The sequence below is a fragment of the Arachis hypogaea genome, chromosome 18 (genome assembly GCF_003086295.3).
Source record: "Arachis hypogaea cultivar Tifrunner chromosome 18, arahy.Tifrunner.gnm2.J5K5, whole genome shotgun sequence".
NCBI classification, from domain to species: domain Eukaryota; kingdom Viridiplantae; phylum Streptophyta; class Magnoliopsida; order Fabales; family Fabaceae; genus Arachis; species Arachis hypogaea.
Window position 1 is genome coordinate 105,867,776 of NC_092053.1, and position 16,805 is coordinate 105,884,580.

The 16,805-nt window shown below is 36.4% G+C and overlaps 1 protein-coding gene and 1 long non-coding RNA gene across 4 annotated transcripts; both read right to left on the reverse strand.

Moving 5' to 3' along the window:
- Nucleotides 1-6,858: 6,858 nt before the first annotated feature.
- On the reverse strand, nucleotides 6,859-10,873 carry LOC112770639 (uncharacterized). Its single transcript, XR_003186613.2, has 4 exons — nucleotides 9,406-10,873; nucleotides 9,254-9,308; nucleotides 9,063-9,173; nucleotides 6,859-7,430 (listed from the first exon to the last, which is right to left on the reverse strand). It is a non-coding gene; the product is annotated as an uncharacterized lncRNA (long non-coding RNA).
- Nucleotides 10,874-11,813: 940 nt separating this feature from the next.
- LOC112770638 (uncharacterized) lies at nucleotides 11,814-15,958 on the reverse strand. 3 transcript variants are annotated; one of them, XM_072226107.1, is made up of 4 exons: nucleotides 15,506-15,958; nucleotides 13,200-13,431; nucleotides 12,561-12,687; nucleotides 11,814-12,158 (listed from the first exon to the last, which is right to left on the reverse strand). In XM_072226107.1, the coding sequence occupies exons 2-4, from the start codon at nucleotides 13,385-13,387 to the stop codon at nucleotides 12,087-12,089; spliced, it is 387 nt and encodes a 128-aa protein (XP_072082208.1). In that variant the 5' UTR covers nucleotides 13,388-13,431; nucleotides 15,506-15,958; the 3' UTR covers nucleotides 11,814-12,086. The 3 variants fall into 3 exon arrangements, with proteins under 3 accessions (XP_072082208.1, XP_072082209.1, XP_072082207.1); XM_072226108.1 differs by having other exon boundaries at nucleotides 13,200-13,436; nucleotides 15,506-15,950; XM_072226106.1 differs by having other exon boundaries at nucleotides 13,200-15,933.
- Nucleotides 15,959-16,805: the final 847 nt, after the last annotated feature.

The following is a 16,805-nucleotide window of genomic DNA, read 5'->3' on the forward strand; positions in this document are numbered from 1 at the left end:
CTCTTCCTCCCCTGCTTCCCTCTGCGTTCCCTGTTTCCTCCTGGCCCTTTTCTCTCTTTTGTTTCTTCTGGTAGCAGCTGTTGCTGCTGTAGTGTTAGGTGCGTGTGTGTGTTGGGTTCAGGGGAACCGGGTAACCGGGTAGGGGAATCAAAATAATTAGAAATAATATAATTAAACCCTTTATTTTCCAAAGTAACAGTATTAATATTTAAAATATTAATTATTTAATCCGAATCATATAAAAACCCTTATTATTTCACAACTACCAACTATATGATTTAAATATAGAAAATAATCCAATAATTATAAAATTGGATAATAACCATAACTTATCTCAAATTCAATAAATCAAAACTTGCCTTAATCATCTTTAATAAAATGATTTCTGAAATTAAGGCTATAAATAACTATATGATTTGAGACTTGATCATAATAAGACTTTTCAAAAGTTTTGGGTATTACATAATTGACCTTAATCCATAAGTCCTAACCAACTTCCCAAACTAGTTGATAAAAGGCTAGCGTCAATGGAAACAAGGGTCAACTAACTACCCGAGAATTACCACTAAATGTCGGACATTATGACTCTAGTATCCTAGGGACTCAAATCCCAAGCCAAAGTGTGGAAGTCTACTCAAAACTTAAGGTTGGCATTTTCACAAACACCTTGTGTTCATAAAAGTAAAACATGGGAAATTGCAAGGAAAAATAACAAACTATAACCAACTATCAACAATACCAAACATAAACAAGCAATCAAACATAAAGGGAGCATGAAACATAAAATTCATTGATCAAAACTTCAAGAAATACAAAATTGCAAATATGAACAAAGTAACTTGAACCAAAGGAAATTGAAAATAAAGACAATGTAATTAAAGAGGAATTAAAGAGTACTTACAATTAAAGATGATCAAAATCCAAAATTAAGCTTGCTATAAAATGCTACATGAAAACTACATAAACCCTAGGAGAGCTCTCTACTCTACACTACTACTCCTAATCCTAATTACTATGCTAAGAAAATGAAAAATGTGGCCTTCTACTCTAATGCCTTCATATGTCTTCAATCCCCCTTCATATAACACTTCATTTCAATGTTGAGCCTTCAAAAATTGGGCCAAAAGGCCTCAGAAAACGCACAGCACGCGTTTCATTAATGAAATCACGTGCAGGGTCCTGTGCATACACACAGATGTGTGCGTACGCACACTTGGCTGAATGGGCTCCTGTGTGTACGCACAGGTACTTGTGCGCATGCACACATGCAAATTTCCTCTTGTGCGTACGCACGCACACTTGGATGAATCGGTCTTGTGCGTACGCACGCTTGCTTGTGTGTACGCACACCTTGCTTGTGCGTACGCACACCTTGCTGTGTGTGCTTTTCCTTCTTTTCTTCATGTTTTCTCCCTTGTACATGCTTTCTTCCACTTTTGGCTATCCATTCTTGCCTAATTGATCTGAAATCACTCAACAAATATGTCATGGCATTAAATGAAATAAAAGTGGAATTAAATTGCTCATTTCAAGTACAAAATTGCATGTTTTCACATATAGGATCAAATTAAGGACAAAACACAAAAGTATGCTATTTTCGTGCTTAAGTGTGAATTCATGTGCTAGAATCCATCCAATTTGAGTCAAAATACACCAACAAATATGGACTCATCAATTTCCCCACACTTAAATAATAACATGTTCTAATGCTAAACCAACAAGGAAAACAATCAAGAGGGATTCAACTTATTAAATGCAACTATGTATATGCATGCAAGTATATTATATACTATCTATGTATCCTATTGGTTTGATGAAAACAAATAATAAAATTCCACGCAAGAGTATAAACATATAGGGCCAAGCAAAGAATTAACTCAGTGCAAACAAAATCCATTGAATTGATCCAACTCATCGAAAAGATGCAACTTGCTAGAATGCATGATAAGAAGGGTGAAAACATAGAATTGAGTGATCGAACCCTCACTAGGTGTGTATATACACTCGAATCACTCGGTGTCCAAGGGTCAATTCATTCAAGTCTCCTCTAATAATGTTTTCAAGGATTTGCTTTTCATCTAACAATCAACAACAAGTGATGCATGAATGCACTTATCATGAGGACTTATTAGGGTTGTAATGGGGTTATGGTTAAGATGGGATAGATTTGGTCAAGTAGACTAAAATGATTGAATCCTTGTATTAGTTTAAGTATCCAACTCAACCTATATCAACCAAATCAAAATAAAATGAAATCCTAACCTTCCATCATTTTTTTTTCACAAACACTCATGTATGATTTATCATTCACATCACATATGCATTTCTTATTCATTTTCCTTCACTTAGGGGTAACTTTCATCCCCTTTTCAAGATGATGTTTTTTTTTTTTAAATAAAATGCATATGTTTTAGTAGTTCATACATGAATGTTCCCATTTTCCAAAAGTTTCAACGAATACCCAAAAACGCACATTTTCATTTACTACCAATGTTTCTCAACATTTTCCCCACACTTGAATGATATACACTCCTCAACCTAAGTTAACCAAGGATACAATCCAAGGTAAATCATGGTTTTCCGCTTAAGGTTGTGATGTGTTGATATTACAATCAATGGGGTCAATAAGGCTCAAAGAGGTTAACAATGGTAGATGCAAAGGGTAGGCCATATGGGTCAATGAGTTATGCAAAGATGGCCTCAATCATGCTAAATGCAATTCAAAACATCAATCATTGGACATAAAGAATCAAGCAAAACTGAGATTACAATCATAGAAGAGATATAACACTCGATGAACAAAAATTGTAGTTAAAATGTGTAACCACTCATTAAGGCTCAAATCACACAAGGTATTTTGTTCTTTACTCTTCTATGTTCCATAAAAAGCATTCAAGCAAGCTTGAAAACAATTTTCCGAATCAATTCAATGTAATGCCCTAAAATAAAATTCTTGAAAAATCCTTGTTGTTTTTTACCAAAATTATTTTCTATATGTATGTATGATGTGATGGATGCAATTTTCAAAAACTTTCCTAGTTTTTTTCCTAATTTTCAACATCGGAAAAAAATTAACATGAACAATTAGGACAAAATTGAACTAGGTGCTATACTATTCACATCATCCAATCACAACTTCTATCTATAAAATATATACTAAGAAAAGGATACAAAATGCAGCAACTATGGATGAACTAAGATGTATATATATATACTAGAAGAAAGTGCAATGCAACAATCAAAAACACTCCAAATATCTACAAGAAACATAATAAAAAGGAAACAAAAACAAAGTGCGAAGTGTTCGGAAAAGAAAGTTTACTCCCCAAAATGACGAATCCTCCCCCACACTTAAGTGTTGTACGGTCCTCCGTGCACAAACACAATCCAGGGAGAATGTCTCTCAAGAGCTTCCTCCACCTTTGGTTGGCGGATGTGGGGGCTTGGGTTGTGTGGAGATTGCCAAGTCTAATGCATTCTCGGCATCTTTGTCCACGGTGTCTTCCTCCTCTCCCGACTCTTTGCCTTCATGTTTCATCCTCGAAAAAAATGAATAAAGTAAAATTAGAACTCATAGGCAAGTAGCATAAGAAGGTAAAGGAGAGAGCAATTCAAGCATCTTTGTGGTATGATAAAAAGTTGAGCCGTGTGCGTATTCCCATTATACGCACGGTTAGAATACACAAAATGGCCGGTTAAAATGGCATTTACACAATCAAAAAGTAAGTATGGGTTCCTCAATTAAATGGCCTAAGATGCAAGTAATGGATGAGCAACATTTAAGCACATGCAAACTTAGGCAACTACAACAAAAGTAAATTGAATGTAGGAATTATTGGATATTGAAGTTGTGCAAGTAAAAGAGAAAAATTGATATAAAATAGCACAACAAACAATAACCAATGCAATGATGAAGAGAAACTACCTATTCATCCTTAAGAATAAGGCAATAATCACATGGGAAGGTGCTTGCTACAAAAAGTGACAAGCTTGATAGAATCAAGTCAAATTAACTCAAACAAATGCAAAGCATTAACAAGGAGCAAATACCTTGTGATGTGATTATATTGACTTAAAAAAATATGATGAACAAGCAATTCCATTCAATCCACTAAATTCAATATGTACTTGTTATAAATTGTACCAAATAAGAGACAAAAAGTTAATTTCTAAATCAACTTGGTGCTATTAACTCAAGACAATGATCAAGTACATGATTGAAATTCCAATCCAAAACAACATTATACTCATTTAAAAGTGCACAATTCTTAACTAGAATGCCAAACAAGGATATAGTCTAATACATATGGTCATGACAACATATGAATTAAACAAAAAGTTCATTTAGGCAATATGTCAAACACATAGGGTGCAGTGCACATATTCAGGCCAAAAATTTAAACATCAACAACCCATAAGTTAAAATTGAACACTTGCAAAGCAACAAACAAACAATTAAGTAAACTTAAAGCTAAATAACCAAGTTAAATCAAGAAAATAGAAATTAAGCAAGCAAGTGACTAAACATAGCAAAGAAGATTAAAACAAGAAAATTGAAAAGATGAAGAATAGGAAAGAAAGGGATAGGTAACAGTGGCACTTGTGTTAGCCACTGCGAGGTTCATGGCGATGGAGTTTCGCCGGAGAAGAGAAGATAGCGAGAAGAAAAAGAAAGAAGGAAGAAGAAATAAAAGAAAGAAGAAGAAAAGAGAAAGAATAGAGAGACGGCGGTGGTGGTTCCAGCGGTGGTTGGACGGCGACAGTGGTGGTCGCCGGAAGAAGAGTTGGGTTGGGTTGAGGGAGGGGGGTGGAAGCAGAAAGAAGGAAATAAGAGAGGGGTGAGGAGTGGCGCAACAGGGCACCCTTCCTCATCATTGCCAAGACCGCGACCCGTGCGTACGCACACCAGCAAAAATGGGAGGCGTTCATATGCACAGGATGTGCGAGCGCTGCGAACAGAGCGTGCTACAATGGGTGTGCGTACGCACACTACTGTGCGCCCGCACAGGTGGGAAAAAACAGGGGAAGTGTGCGTACGCACGAGGCTGTGCGCACGCACAGAACTCAGTTTCTGCAACATTTTTAAGGCCCTTAAGGCACCAACCATGATATCAATCAAAGGATTTCAACCCCAAAACACATCATTCATCAAAAACACATGATCAAACATAAAATGCAACTAACTTAAACCTAGAATGCAATCAAATTATGCTAATCCAAGAGACAAAATTCAATAAACAAAACTAAAAAGAAAGAAGTGTTGAAAGAATATTACCATGGTGGGGTATCTCCCACCTAGCACTTTGGTTTAAGTCCTGAAGTTGGACTTTTGGGTGAAGCTTGTGTCATGGTGGTTTATGCTTCCACTCATCCTTGAGTTGCCAACCATGCTTGCTTTTCAAAAATCCTCCGAGATCCCACACAAAGTACATCAAGCTCTCAAGCAACCTCAAGTAAACGATTGGGATCCAAAATTGTTGGTTGTAGAGTTGTATGCCCGGATCCCACACTTTGGTTTTTCTATCATCCTCTTGTTGACTTTCACTTGTACCCTTGGATGAATAACCTCTCCAAGAACCTTTTGAGCACCCAATTGAATCTTGGATTCCTTTAAATTGGACCTTACACCATTTATATTTTGAATTCCATTGGCAACCAACACCCATTCCTTCACCATTTAACACTCCAAGAAGCACCTTAAGTTGGTGGTCCGTTTCCAAGAGAGCATATTGGTATGGGCCTATGAAACTTATGGAGGAAATAATTACCCATTCAAATTGTCCTTGGGTTGGAGTCACTCTTGTAAACTCTTGCATGTATGCCTCCACTTTTTGGATGATCACCTCTTCCTCACCACTCTTTTCTAGCTCTTTCCTTTCTATCTCAAGCTCAAAAGTGAGAGGCTCTTCAAGATCATTGAGGGCGTCGACCAAGATGGACAAAAAATCATTGATGATGCAATCCACTTCTTGATCAAACTCCCGCAATTCTCCATTTACCTCTTCTGGTTCACTAGTTCTACCTTCCTCCTCTTGTGACTTAAGCTTTGGCTCCTCTTCCTTTTCTTGAGGCTCCATGTTATCCTCCTCTCTACACTCCTTCGTTGATCCTCCACCTTCTTCAAGGGGGATGTCTTGAGTGGTTGAGTGTAGTGTGGCCAAGCGGTTGACCGCTTCGGCTATGGTAGTAATGAGAGTGTTACTCTTTCGGTTGTGAAGGCAAATAGGGGTTTTACAATCAAAGAACTAAAGATTAAAAGAACTAAGCAATAAAAGAACTAAGGAATGATCAAAATTGTAATTCATGCAAGTAAAGAAAAGATGAGATCAAAACTAGTGAAAATGCTATAAATGCATAAAGAGCCTTGACTTGGGAATGAGAGTCTAAGAATCCTATCATTGCCACAACCACAACTATGATAATTATGATGAGTCGATCTCGCTTAGTTAATTCCAATCATCGAGGAGTAAGTCAAGCAAGCATAATTGACCTTAATCCATAAGTCATAACCAACTTACCAAACTAGTTGATAAAAGGCTAGCGTCAATGGAAACAAGGGTCAACTAACTACCCGAGAATTGCCACTAAATATCGGACATTATGACTCTAGTATCCTAGGAACTCAAATTCCAAGCCAAGGTGTGGAAGTCTACTCAAAACTTAAGGTTGGCATTTTCACAAATACCTTGTGTGCATAAAAGTAAAACATGGAAAATTGCAAGGAAAAATATCAAACTATAACCAACTATCAACAATACCAAACATAAACAAGCAATCAAACATAAAGGGAGCATGAAACATAAAATTCATTGATCAAAACTTCAAGAAACACAAAATTGCAAATATGAACAAAGTAACTTGAACCAAAGGAAATTGAAAATAAAGACAATGTAATTAAAGAGGAATTAAAGAGTACTTACAATTAAAGATGATCAAAATCTAAAATTAAGCTTGCTATAAAATACTACATGAAAACTACATAAACCCTAGAAGAGCTCTCTACTCTACACTACTCCTACTCCTAATCCTAATTACTATGCTAAGAAAATGAAAAATGTGGCCTTCTACTCTAATGCCTTCATATGTCTTCAATCCCCCTTCATATAGCACTTCATTTCAGTCTTGAGCTTTCAAAAATTGGGCCAAAAGGCCTCATAAAACACATAGCACGCGTTTCATTAATGAAATCACGTGCAGGGTCCTATGCGTACGCACAGGTACTTGTGCGCACGCACACATGCAAATTTCCTCTTGTGTGTACGCACGCTGGTCTATGCGCACACACACTTGGCTGAATCGGTCTTGTGCGTACGCACGCTTGCTTGTGCGCACGCCCACCTTGCTCTGTGTGTTTTTCCTTGTTTTCTTCATGTTTTCTCTCTTGTACATGCTTTCTTCCACTTTTGGCTATTCATTCTTGCCTAATTGACCTGAAATCACTCAACAAATATGTCACGGCATCAAATAGAATAAAAGTAGAATTAAATTGCTCATTTCAAGCACAAAATTGCATGTTTTCACATTTAGGATCAAATTGGGGACAAAACACAAAAGTATGCTATTTTCGTGCTTAAGTGTGAGTTCATGTGCTAGAATCCATCCAATTTGAGTTAAAATACACCAACAAATATGGACTCATCAGTCCTCGACTCATCTCAACCATCCTCAGTTCATATTTTCCATTCCAACTCAATAGTTCATCAGTTTTCCCCAATTCCAATACCATCCTCCTTTCTCATCTACCATACCCATCCTCAGTACACCAGAAACCTAAGCTTCCGTTCTCTAACTTTTCAAAATAATACCAAGTAAATTATCTAGGACCTTTCCCATGTTCTAAGACCCGAAATTAAGCCCAAAAGTCTTTAAAATGGTGTCACAAAAGCTTACAAGCCTAATTCTCCGTCTCTAGACTCAAAACGGAAGTATCCTATAGATTCAAACCCAGTTGAAATAGTTTAGTTGAATACAATAAAAAAAAGAAAAACCATTTCTCTTGCAAAAACTGATTTTAAGTTTGCAAGCTACCCTGTTCTTAGCAAATCCACCAAAAATCATATTTTCATTTGATGTATCTGAAATTTTCCAAAAATAAACTAGACTCATAGAGCTTTAAATCAGTCAAAGTCTCATAGAAAAATCATTTTTCTGGAGAGAGTTATACTGATTACAAGTTTACTTTCAAAAACTAATTTTGCTGTCAAAATAGCTAAGAGCTCTATTTTTAAAACGAGCACAACTCCTTCCACAAAATTAATAATAGACTAAAATTTTAACACAAACAAGAACATAGTCCAAGTCTCAATGTTCTTTTAATCCCATTCAAAATTATGGTCAGGATTGGGAGATATAGGCTTGGAAATTTGCTGGTTTGATTATGTAGCAGCAGAAAATCAGTTTTAAAGTAACAAACTTCAAAATTTTATATCTCCTAATCCGACCGTTAAACTTTAACCAAAATTTTCAGGATTTTTTTACACATCACAAAAATTCGAGAAAAATTAATCTCATTCAATTGTGATGGTTAGATCGTTCCCAAAAAGCTTCCGAACCTTCTGCTAGAAAATAAATTATGCAGAATTTTGCCAAATCTCTACTTTCAAAATATTTCAACCAAAAATCAGACCAAAACCATACCAACTCCAATTTACCTCATAACTTACTCTTTGTGTCACAACCTATCATTCATACCAAAATTTTCACTCACCCTTCAATATCCTCAACCTCAAATATCAAATATATAATACTATAATCATTCCTCCACCAACCACATTTATCAATTTCCATTATCAAATACATAACAATACATTCATTTTTTTTAATCAACACATTAATCAAATTCCATTCCACCATTTCCAACAATCATCATAATCAATTTCAATCTCAATCCTCAATACCATACTATCAACATCAACATTTCAATTCATCAACTCAAATCATCAAATCATCATACATTATCATACAACAATTCTAACAACCAATTTAATTCAATCCTATCCTATGGGTCACTAGCCTAAGTGTCCATAAACACTATATATTCATAAAGGAAACCAAAACCATACCTTGGCCGATTCCCACTATGCTCCGACACCAAACTTGATTCCAATCAAGCTTTTACCAAGCTCCAAACCATCAAAGCCAAACCAAAAGCCACCACCAACTCCAAAAACAAGCTTCATACATACAACATAACCACACATCAACAACTAAACCTCATACTATATCACACTACAAGGATAAAGAGGTTCCTTACCTTATCCAACAAGAGTATGGGTAACATCCAATAATTACCCGCTACTAGAAATCACCTAAATAAGCAAAATCACAAAATCTACTCAAAACTCATAACCTCAAAAACGCAGAAATCTAGGGCACAAAACTGGGACTTGAACTTCGAGTTCTTACCAGGTTTTCTTGGATAGAAATGTAGATCTCGACGAGAGCTTCGCGTAGCCGCAAACGGCTCGTCAATCGGAGTTCCGTAACTCAAGTTATGGCTCCCAAAAGGTAGAGATGAATAGTAACCACTCCCCTCTTCTCCTCTCATCTCAAAACCGCGGCTCTCTCTCATTTGGGGAAAAGAAATGAGCTTATATATGTTGGGTCTTGGGTTCGGTCCAACCCGTTAGCGTTTTTAGCCTGTTTGGCCCACTTTTGGCCAAAACCTTTAAAATTAGTGTCCGGTTTTCAATTCTAAAATATTTTTGTCCTTTTAAAATAATAAATCAATCTTTAAAATATTATTTTCCAAAATATGTGGTACTGGACAGATTAAAGCCGATATTGCCAGCTTAAGCGCCAGTATGTATTTTTACAAAAATTTTTTGAAAGAAAAACATTTTTCAATTCAGAATAATTCACTGAAATCAAATTTCATATTTTTATTTTCAAATTAAAATTTCTAAATTTTGAATATATTTCAGGTACTAAAAATCATTTTATCAAAACAGTTTTACCTGAAAAATCAGGTTCTTACACTTTATAAATGCACTCAATTTTGGAGATATCTGGTGGTACATTTTCTTTCATCGAGACTGACGCTGTGTTACAGGACGCCTTTGCTCAATGCATTGGAGGACTTTTGAGTGTTGTTGTTCAGGAGCTGCAGGTGGAAATTGAGTGTATACATCCAAATCTTAGTCTTTCTTCCCTTTAAGGCAGGGAGCTACCCAAGCCGTGTCGGGTTATTGATGTTGGAGACCTATATGCTGATGAAGAGAGGGACTTTCTAGTTTGGTTGATGTCCCAGCTAGTCAGCTACATCCAGCAATGAAGCATCATTGCTTAACGTCAAATGTGTTTACTCAGGAAACAATGACACTGGAAAGCGAAGTTAAAATCAAAAGGCCTGAGAAAGCCGGGCAGGTTGTAATGTCACTTGAGGTAGATAGACAGCGAAACAGGCTCCAAGCAGCTGAGGCAATCGCCCAGGCACGGCTTGCAGCGGGACAGGGAGACCTTTCCAGCGCGGGGCTAATCCTCGAAAACTGTCGAAAGATGCTTGCGGAGACCATTGGATTGGATGCTGAACTCAAGGAAATGCAAGAGAGGATGGCGAGTAGGCATCTGGGAGAGCGTACATCCTTTCCGGATTGAGTCACACTCATGGCAACGAGCAACAGCACGAGGTGATTCTACTGATAGTTCAAGTCTTGTTCGGGCATACCAGACCCCATCAATGACCCAGATGCTTACTCGATCTCAGGCCATGTTGCTAGGTAGTCCATCAGGCCAGAGGCTTCTTCAGCCTCTGCTGTCGTTCCGACCACAACCAAGCCCAAGGTAAATAAAATCCAACAGGGAATTTGTGAAAATCATAGAGAAGAATGGTTTTTTACTTTCTGGGACACCTTGGGGTATAAAGTTTGTAATTGTGCAAATGGTTGGGGATCTCATCAGTATAATATCCTTTTTTTTTTTTTTACCAAAGATAGGAGACTCGAACTCGCAACCTCTTAACTGAGTATGGGGAGACTATGGCATTTGAGTTATAACTCATCGGCCATTTGATTCCACCCCTTGGCAACACAAATGGTTGAGTATTAATAACCTTATCTAATTCTTATGAGCACTGATGATTCCCAAAATTCAAAAGTACTCACCTTTAATCAAATGCATCTGTGTATTGTGGTACATTTTTTTTTCACTTGTAATGGTAGTAAACTTTTTTTTGTAAGGGAAGTTTCACCAAAAATCTAAAATGTGCTTTCTTATTTATTTGGGCTTAAATTCACACGCCTAAATGCCTAATGCGCAAGTATATGAATTACAGCATCATTTTTTTTGAAACAACAATATGTTGCTGATATGTATCATTGGATGAAAAAAGTAGAGAAAAAAAACTATAATATACAAGAAAACTATTAGAGTAATGATCAAATTCAAATACACAACTCATTTAATAGTAACACAGTTACACACACTCATGAAAAGAGAAGTGGAGTAGGTCGCTGTCCAATTTGGTGTAAGTAATCCTTTGTACCGAGTCACATGTGAGACAGTGAGAGTCACAGGTCAGAGACGAACGAGTTGCTTGTGAGTACTCACTACCCAGTAGTGTGGTCCATTCAATCCCATGCTTGGTCATTTGTGGGATATTGTTCAACTGTTGCATGGTGAAGGATTATTACTTCTTTATTTACTGTCTATGGTATTTAATGATGGACCCATAAAGCATTAAATTATAAATATACCAAAAAGGTTGAACCAAAGTTGAAGTTATGACTGCAAAAATGGAATGGCCTAATAAGCATTATAGTTACTGCGTCCAATGCGCATAAATTGAAGAAATGATTAATATTGACCAACCCAAATATGAAAAGACATATACACTCTTATTAAAGTAGAATCTAACACAGTAACACACACTTAGGATGTGCTTTAAATTCTGTACTTAAAAATCCCATTAAAAAAAGAGACTCGTACAATTAATCTCAACTTCATCTTCCATAGTCAAAACACTAAGTGGCAATAACAGCTTCCCTACTTGTAAGTAAGAACCGACTCTTTGACCCCATAAAATTGGTTCTATGCTTGATACAAGAGAAGTTTGGAAGTTGTTTAAAGTTCACAGCTATCATCTAATCTCACTTGCCCTCATTCGGTTTAGGAATTTTCTTGTACTCGTAATTGTCAATGTTCACCTTTTGTTGCAAGGCCTACACAACAAAACAAATAAAAGTGAATCTTTGATAGTCATTATTACCCGAAATTACTAATGAAGATAACAACAACAAAGCCTTATCCCACTAAGTGGAGTCGGCTATATAGATCAAACAATATCATGTCTACACTGAGAATGTTTACCCTGAAATTTCTAATGGAAGGGAAGAAAATTTTAGGCCCCGCAACTAGATTATCTCTCAAACCACTATATTCAATAGTCAAAATGTACACCAAAGCATTATCTATAATGGTGAATTCTTCATGCCAGCCCCATATTTTTCAACACATGTTTAAGTTTAATATTAAATACAGTGCTTATTGAAAAAAGTTCATGTAAGTAGATACAATGTGTTGAGATATATTAATTTTTCATGTATTTAGGGGAAAAAACACACCTTGAGCTCATCCTCCAATGAGATGGTTTTTGGATTGTATGCATCTACTGGTCCAAGTCTAGACAATGCTTTTCTTACTTCAGTTATTTCCCATTCCTGATCATCCTTCACCTTTGCAATATCCTTGCTGCAAGCATAAGAGAACAAATAAAAAAGGAACATCTAAGTAGATAACATAACTAACTAAAATCTAGGGCTTTATCCTGTTTTCTTAGTTGCATTTAGGAACAAGTGACATTACTAGAAAACCACCATAAATATGTTTATATATATGCATACCAGTCTTGAAAACATGGTTAAGAAATTAAGAATGTGAACAGTGTTCTCCATGCATTGGATTCTATTGAATAATGTTGATCCAATATTATAAAATAACACAAATCTTTAAACCTTGAATGCCTTCAATAAGTGAGATAATAGATTCGGAATGAGAGCTTCAAAAACTGGAAGAAGCATGAGTTTTCTGTGCCTTCCAAGATAAGCCTAATTGATAATGCAATATTCACATGTTTCCCGTTGTGTAGCCATATATACCTTTGGTTTTATAGACCCAACACCTTCACTTCTTCACATAACACAAGAATATAGATTTTCACTATTCACGCCTAAAAGATTTGGATTTTAGAGAGATCAACATACCTGCCTTGCAAGAGATGACCTAGGCCAAGAGCACCAAGAACAGTAAGAGATATCATGGGAAGGCCATATCTCAGAAAGGGGCTTTTCCTGCCCCATCTCTTGAAGGAACCAGAAGAACCTGGATTCTTAGCTGTCGTACTTCGCTTCCCATTTTCTTCTTTTGCTTTTGCTGTGTGAATTGTACTCATTGATATCCAAACTACTCAACACCACACTGGGAGTAGTAATTCTCCTAAACTTTGAATAGCACACCATCATGACATGGTTTTAGATTTGAGAATGAATTCTAATTTCCATATTTTATGTTTTATATTGTCTTAACTAAAAATCAGTTAGTTAGTTAGTTACAATTCAGTGATGTTGGGTTCAATGGACTGTGTGTTGAGGCTAATATCATTCATTGAGACATTATATCAAACATTTGGTAGGCACAAATTAATATTAAAGCTTTTGAGGGCAAATACCAAACCTAGATTATGTTGTTTTTAAGGAAAAGGTAAATGATTATTTTCCTTGTCACTTGCTGCTGCAAAGGTGAAGATCCACTTCCTCCGAGAATGTCTCTCTCTAAGTTTTGTTGCAACTTGCAACACACAAACAGGAGAGAGAGAGAGAGAGAGAGAGAGAGAGAGAGAGAGGAGAACCTCAGTGAATGACACGTCAGAGAATTAAGGCCTGTGGGCCGTAAATTGGGTGATTTTCTTTTTTGTATACTGGGCTCATTGGTTACTTTACTTTTGTTATGTCCAAAAACCTTAAAGCACAATTCCTAGTTTCCAACTTTTGTTATTTTAAAATTTAAATCAAGGTTCTGAGAACCGGACCGATCATCGAACCATTCTAATCATTGGTTCATTGGTTTACTGGTCCAACCAGTCCAACCGTGGTTCAACCGAAAAACCGTTTTAGAATAAAATAATAAATAAATTATAAATAAACATCCTAAAATATAATTATAGTCTAATATAAATCTTAAAATATCTTCCAAATTTAAAACACTACATGAAATGTCATCAACCAAAGCTACATGATCTTATCAAAATACAAACTCAAACGTTAATAAGTAAACAAGACAAGAGAATGTCCTGAAACCAAAAAGTTATAATAACTTTAATAAGGAGATAATTGAGAACCATAGATGGTAAACAAATTCATGTGAATGGTGGTCACTTTATAATAATAAATTAAAGACATTGCACATCATCCTAGCAACAAAATTCTGGTTCCAACAAGACACTAAATCATGTCTTGCAAGTTCAGCACAAAGCTTATGTATATTTGCTAATCTCTCTTTCACATCCCATTACTCACTCCCACAATTCGTTGTATATGATATGATTTCCAAACTCACCTGTTACTCTTGCACAAACTGAATGTCTGATCAAAATGTTTTGTTTATTCCTCTAGTCATTATTCCCCAAGCAATACTAGCAGGTAGGAGTGGGAACAATCCACATCCCTCCACAGTTTCATGGTTTATGTTCTTACTTTATCAATTATAAATTCCTACAAACTTGTTTGGGTAGGAATAATGTAGGATAGACCAACATTTCACTTCAAATTAGTCTATATTATTTTTTATTTTTCAGTTGATGGTTTCAATGTTTACTTCGTGTACTTAATTTGCGTAAAATAAAGTGGCATTCTATCCCCAGAAGCACTTTTCCCACAACTATTTCAGTTCATCAATATTACATTCTCATAATCTGACTATGCAAAATTTTAAATACAAATAATATTCAATTGGGAGTGATCAAGCATACAATCATTTCTGTAGTCAATTTATCAAGCTTCAAGTCCTCAACAGCTTCACAAACTTTAATGTCAAGAACAATCAGTGAAATTAAAAACATGAAGCATAGAATAAATCAAAAGATCACCAATTGCAAATTTTTTAATAAGAACAGAATCTAAGAACAATGAAAAATGAAGAAAGATTACCAGTTTTCAACCCAATTTTAACAAAGCTCATCACAATAATTAACAACAACAAAAAGCACTGAAGGAACAGTGAGTCAGTAACATAGGCAGTGCAAATTTAAAATTTATCATCAAATACAATCAGTGAGCAAAGCCAATCAACCAAGCACTGAATGAGCATTCTCTTCTGATTCTGTGACTGGGAAGCAACAAATTCAAGTTACAGCAACAAATTTAACAAATCCTAGTAAAGTCCCGAATTACAACAACATTCAGATCAGCAACAAGGCAAATTTATTGATTAGCAATTCAGCAACATGCAAAAATACAGGGAGAAGGGAAATCTGGAAAAGAGAGAACAGAGAAGCGATGGTGCACGGACTCACCAACGGTCGACGGCGAGTCGGCTACCACCCCACGGAAGGCGACGAAGCAAGAGACAACCCCACGAGTTGCTTCTGCCGCCGGCGACGAGACAGACGAACCACGAGATGCCAGTGACTGAGACGAGACTCGAGTGAGACTGGGAGGCAGAATCGAGCAAAGCCAACACGACGCGCAGCAACCAACACGCACAGCTCGAGCACTCACTGGCGGAGGGAGGCGCGAGCAGCCGAGCACAGAGGAGAGAGGCGAGATGCGAGCACACGACGCGGAGGATCCGGCGAGAGGCCCGAGAGCACGAAGACGGAAGTTCTTGAGTACGACGGACGGCGCCGCAGTCTCTCACTCCGACAGACGGCGACAACGATTGGTGGAGGCTAGGGTTTGCTTTCTTTGGTGGAGGAAGTAGTTGAGGAAGGAGGGATAACGTGTGCAACTGCAATCCCTTTTTCCCTTTCAAGGAAGGAAACGACGTTTTTTTTTAACCGGCCGGGTTCTGGTCCGGTCCGACCGTCCGGTTCATCAGTTCTCGAGCGATTTTGATTGGGCGGTTTTACACACTGACTCGGATCATTTCTTTGCTGGTTTCTAGTTGAACTGATTCGATCGGTCAGTCCGATTCGATTTTCATAACATTATTCTAAATACTTTATTGAAAGAGTGGTATTTTCTTGACAAAAAAAAAAAAAGAGAAAGAGGTATCTGTTTTCTATTTTTGATTTGGAAATAATAATTAAGTAATTGGCTAACGACAAACCCTTAAATAAATCTCAGTACCACGGCGAATTAGTCCTTAGCCTATCAGGATGAGGATACTGTGAGAAACAAAAAAAAAACGTATTAAGTATTAACAGAGACCTTCATTCAATCTCCTCAATTCATTCAATGGTTCAATACAAAAGTTATATTATTTATTTATTTATTTATATAAAAAATATTATATATACACAAAAAATTAATACCAATTTAGTAATATTTATTTATGTATAAATATATGTGGTGTTTAATTTATTTTTAATATATATTTTATATTGCAATATGTATGTTGTATAGATGATTAATTTTTTGTATATACCTAATATTAGGGCTGGAAGTAAGTCAAGCTAGCTCATCGAGCTCGACTCGTTAATAGCTCGATAAGCTAAGCTCGTGAGCTAATGAGCCAAGCTTGAGATTGGAATTGAGCTCATAAATTAAATGAGTCGAGCTTGAGCTTGGATAAGCTCAGCTCATTAGCTCGTGAGCTGACTCGATTATATATATATAATTATTAATACACATATCCTATATGCATTTAATCAA